The sequence below is a fragment of the Ornithorhynchus anatinus genome, chromosome 3, assembly GCF_004115215.2.
Source record: "Ornithorhynchus anatinus isolate Pmale09 chromosome 3, mOrnAna1.pri.v4, whole genome shotgun sequence".
Lineage (NCBI taxonomy): Eukaryota > Metazoa > Chordata > Mammalia > Monotremata > Ornithorhynchidae > Ornithorhynchus > Ornithorhynchus anatinus.
Window position 1 is genome coordinate 87,900,033 of NC_041730.1, and position 5,068 is coordinate 87,905,100.

The window sequence follows — 5,068 nt, forward strand, 5'->3', positions numbered from 1 at the left end:
GCCTCGGGGCAGGCACGCTCCGGGCCGGTGCCGATAAGATAAAGCGTGGCCGGGGTGGGGTGGACACACGTCGCCGGACCTGGGAAATCGCCCCCCTCCCCCGCCCCGGACGCGCCCTATAATAGGAAAACCCGGGGAGAGTCGTGTGTCGGGCGCACGAAGCCCGAACGGGGTCTCCTCCTCCTCCTCCTCCCCCTCCCGGGGGTCCGGCCTCTCCCGGCCCCCCGCCCCACGGGGGGCCCAGGTAAAACTTCAAGCGCTTGGAGATCGGGGCGGGCGGCGAGGCCTCGAAGCTCTCCCTCCTCCTTCCCGGGGCCGCGGGAGAGGAGTCCCCCGTCCCCGTCCCCGCTTCCCGGCTGGAGACCCCCGGATCCGGGGTGGGGGGCGAGGGGGGTCCCCGTCCCTGCCCTGCACGGCGGCGGCTCTTCTGCGCCCCGGATGACTGCGCGGCCCGGTGGCTCCCGGGGGCCCGGGGGTCCAGCGAACCGGGGAGCCCCCGTCCCCCGGGGGCCTCCGACGACGACGAGCCGACCGGGGCATCCCGCGCCTCGTCGCCCGGCTCGGGCAGCCCGGCCGGCCCCCCCGGACAGCTCGGAGGCGGAGGGGGCGCCTGGAGGGGACCGGGAAGGGGCCAAGAGAGCCAGGGTCCGTCGAGGGGGACGCGGCCGGACCAAGAGCGAGCTGGTCCTGAGCAAGCAGAGGCGAGCCGCGCGTCAAAGCCAACGACCGGGGAGCGCAAGCGCATGCACAACCTCAACTCGGCGCTGGACGCTCTGCGAGGCGTGCTGCCCTCCTTGCCCGACGACGCCAAGCTCACCAAGATCGAGACGCTGCGCTTCGCCCACAACTACATCTGGGCGCTCACCGAGACGCTCGCATGGCCGAACCACAGTCTGCTGGGCCTGGCGACCGCCCCGCCGGCCCCCTCGAGAGGGGCAGCCCCGGCGGCGTCTCCCCCGCCGACTGGGGGTCCCCTCTACTCGCCCGCCTCCAGCGTGAGCCCCGCCGCCTCCCTGGAGGAGGGCCGCGGGCCCGCTCTGCGCCCCGCTCCCCTCCCTTCCCCAGCCTGGAGTGAAAGGGTGGGGTGTTTTGGGGGGGGGGAGGGGGAGGGGGAGGTCGGGGGGCGCACGGGGGGGCTGGAGGCCACCACAGACGCAGGCCCGCACCCGCACCCTCGGGTCCAGAGACCTGGGCCCCTCGGATCTGAGGAGGGTGGACCACCAGGCCGGTGCGCTCCGGTCCCGGCTCTGGGCCCGGATGCCAAGAAGAGGAGACCGCTCGACTGCCCCATCGGAGCTAAAGGGACGATGATGACCGAGTGGTCGAGCCCGCCGGGAACTCGCCCGTCCCCCGTCACACACCCCGTCCCACCCGGCCCCCCAAACAGACATCCAAGGTCTCTGTCGTCACGCCCCCTCCATCCCCCGCGTCCCCTAACCCCGTGGCGGATCGCTGTCCGTCCGTCCCAACCACCCCGGGGGCTGTCCCATTCCCTTTCCAGCATAATGTCCGCCGCTCTTCCCCCTTCGTTTCCTCCGGCTGCCCTTTTCCCCCACCTCTTTGCCTTAATCCCCGGAGAAGCCTCTCCTCATGCACTTTCCGCGGCCAGAGCTGAACTGGGGGAGGGGGGCCGGGCGGGTCCCTGACTCTCTCTCTCTCTCCCTCTATCTCCTCCCCCTCTCTCCTCGGGAACGGCGGAAGCCGGAATCCCCCCCCCCCTCTCTCTCTCTCTCTCTCTCCCGGACAAGATGGTTTTGTGCGTCTTTGCTAATCAGGTCTCGATTTTTATTTTGCCTTCTGGGAGTGCATTTTGGGGACTCGGCCTCGGTAAATTATATTGATTTTTTTTTACCACTTTTGTATTTATTGTTAAGGTTCATGGCTTAAAAAAGTATATATTTTGTACGGAAGAGTATTTTGACACCGGAGAGCGATCTGTGACAATAAACGCAGAGAAGGAATCCGAGTTGCAGTGGAGACCAGACGCGGGGAGCGTGGCGCAGGGCCTCGTACCGGGGAGAGGTGATAGAGAAATTTCGGGGTGCGGGGTGGAGGGGGTGCTCGCTGTCAACCAGGGTCTTACCCAGCCGAGAGGGTCGCAGGAATCTGTTTCCCAGCGGGGCGAGCCAGGTGCGGTGCGCTCGTTACTGCGCGGTGCGCTTTTACGCAAGGACCGCCTGCGAAAGGGAGTCCTCTCCGCGGACTCGATCCGGCGCAGGATCGGCGGCCGCGGCGGATCCGGGGCAGCAGGATCGTGGGGGGACGGAAGGCCTCCGTGTTCCCTCAGGGGTCGCTTGGATTCAGTCCAGGCCCTCCCGGGAGCCCAGCTTCGAGATGAAGAAAATTTTGGAGAGGTGGAGCCCTCCCAGTTCATCACTCGATCCACCGGAGCTCACAGAAGGGAGAGTCGGTGATCCAATGCAGCCGCGCAGGACACAGAGGAGAATCCGCGTCGGGACAGGCTCGAGGGGATGGGCAACTGGGGTGGGGGCGTGCGGGGGAGGGAGGGGGCGATGCCACAAAAAACGGCTCGAGTCAGCCCCACCCACATCCCCTCCCTCTGGAATCGGCCCGAAACGGGGCTTGATGCTCTGCCGAGAAGATAGGGCCTACCCTTACGCGACGCTTTGAGATTCCCCAAACACCAAGTAGAGGGGCTCTGTCGGGTGGCTCTTTTTGGAGGCGAGGGGTCTAGAAAGCTGGACACGATGCACATCCCGGGCAGGGCAGGGCGCGACGTGGAAATCGCTTTGTTCTGTTTTGTTTCTGGAGGGAACCGATTGCATTTTCCTTCCCTGTCTCCTTTTAACGTCCCTTCCCTCCCAGCCTCCCCGAGGGAATGGCAGGAATCGGAGGCCGGCTTGAGGGGGGGGGGGGGGAGCAAACAAGGGAATGAAGGAAAGTGTTGTCGAATTCTCGGGAATGTAATCTGGGAGCGAGAGATTAATGGGTTATCGGTGGGGCCCCGGAGGCTTCGGGTGCTGCGGTGAGCCGACGAGAAAACTCCCACTGTGGAAGACCACTCGTCGCCGGCGAGGGTAGGATGGGGACTTATTTTTTGGGGGGGGGGGAGAGAAAAAGGGGGGAGGGGAGAAATCCTAGCCCGGGGACCAGGGTTCCACCCTCCTCTGCGATCCCCCAGCCCCTCTCAGCTCCCGAGGGCAATCTCCCAAATCACTGCGGAATAACGGGCCACACTCTCCCTTGAAACGCAGCCGCCTCCGGGTTGGGGCTGCAGCCGAAAGACACCACCTTCCGCGTTTTGCGGGCTCCGCGCTTCCCAGAGGGGGAGAGTGTTTCCAGAAGGCTTTTGGAGGCGATGCGGGGAGCCGGGTGGACCCCGATGTCCCTGGGCTAGAAAGCCGGCCCGAGACGGGGCGGAGGAGGAGGACGAAGGGGGTCCCCGAAACCTCATCCAGTCTCCGGGCATATAAAAGAACAGTGCCTCGACCCCCCAATAAGCGCTTAACCAATACATCATCATGAGAAAGAGGATCACGGAGATGAACTCCCCCCTCCCGTTTGAAACCCAACCCAATCAGTCCTGACGAGCGCCTTACCGTGTGCAGCGCCCTGTGCCAAGCTCTCGGGAGAGGACGATTTAATACTAATAATTATGGTATCTGTTAAGCGCTTACCACGTGCCGAGCACTGTTCCAAGCGCTGGGGTAGAGACCGGGCAATTAGGTTGTCCACGTGGGTCATTTTTTTATCCCCATTTTACAGAGGAGGTAACTGAGGCACAGAGAAGTGAAGTGGCTTGCCCGAAGTCACACAGCTGATCAGTGGCGGTGGTGGGTTTAGAACCACGACCTCCTGACACCAAGCCGTACTCTTGCCACTAAGCACGCTGCTTCTCATATATTAAAATAGAAAATAATATCAATATATAATATAAAATAGAGCACAGTCGGTAGACGCTTTCCTTGCCACAACGAGCCCAGTCCCGTCTCAAGGTCCCCCAGGGGGCCCTCTTGCCTGCTTGGACTAGAAGGGACCCGGGAGATCTCAGCGCCCCCCCCACCCCTCCACTCCCTCCAGCTTCAGCTCCTGCCTCCACCTCCCCAAACTGGCATCCCATCTGGCTGTGAGAGCCGCGCGGCGCGGAAGGAAGCGCTCGGCCGGCGTCCCTCGCCTCCCTACGCGCCCCCGACTCTTTGTCTGGTTGAAGACTGGCTTCAGAAAAGCAGCGACACATGACTCTCGCATTCTCCCCAGTTGGCGGCAGGTAGATTTATAGCGCTCTCTTCCCGGCCCGAGGCTGGGAGGCCGGACAGAGCGGGGGCCTCGGTGGGCGACTTCGAGGTGGGGATGGGGAGCTAGAGGAAGAAGGTCTCCGGGCTGTACCCCGACCCACGCGTCCGGCCCCGCAGGGACCCAAGCTTGCCCTCCCACACACCCACACACGTACACGGACACACACATGCGCTCGCACACATCCACACATGTACAGAGACACACATCCGCTTTCCGACATACAACTTGCCACCGTCTTCCTCTCTCCTCCTCCTCCCTTCTCCTCTTTCTCCTTCTCCTCCACCTGTTCCATCTCTCCTCCTCCTTCTCCTCCTCCTGCTCTCCTCTCCTCCTACCCTCTTCCTCTCTCTGCTCTCTCTTCCTTCTCCTTCTCTCTGCTGCTCCTCCTCTTTCTCCTTTTCTTCCTTCTCCCCTCCTCTCCTCCTCCACTTCCTCCTTCTCCTCTTCTTCTCCTTCCCCCCCCCATCTCCTTTCCTGCTCCTTCTCTTCCTCCTTTTCCTCTCTTCCTCCTCCTGCTCCTCCTTCTCTTCCTCTCCCTCCTCCTCCTCCTCCCTCTCCTCTTCCTCCACCTCCTTCTTCTCCTCCTATTTCTCCTCCTCCTCCTCCTCCTCTTCACCTCCTTTTCTTCTCTCTCTCCTCCTCTCCTCCTCTCCTCCTCTTCTCTCTTCCTCTTCTTCTCTTTCTCCTTTCCTCCTTTTCTTCCCTCGTCCCGAGCATGTCTGCAAAGCGAGAGCGGGAGCCTGAAAAATTACTAGCGGGGCCCCGGGCCTGGGCCGGGCTGCTCGGCCTCTGGAGGTTGCGGGCGAGGATG

At 63.2% G+C, this 5,068-nt stretch overlaps 1 protein-coding gene across 1 annotated transcript; it reads left to right on the plus strand.

Moving 5' to 3' along the window:
• Positions 1-438: 438 nt before the first annotated feature.
• NEUROG3 (neurogenin 3) lies at positions 439-2,414 on the plus strand. The gene is given in 3 exon segments (XM_029059874.1): positions 439-712; positions 715-1,079; positions 2,076-2,414. Coding segments are annotated over 3 exon segments (978 nt in total).
• The last annotated feature ends 2,654 nt before the right edge of the window (positions 2,415-5,068 follow it).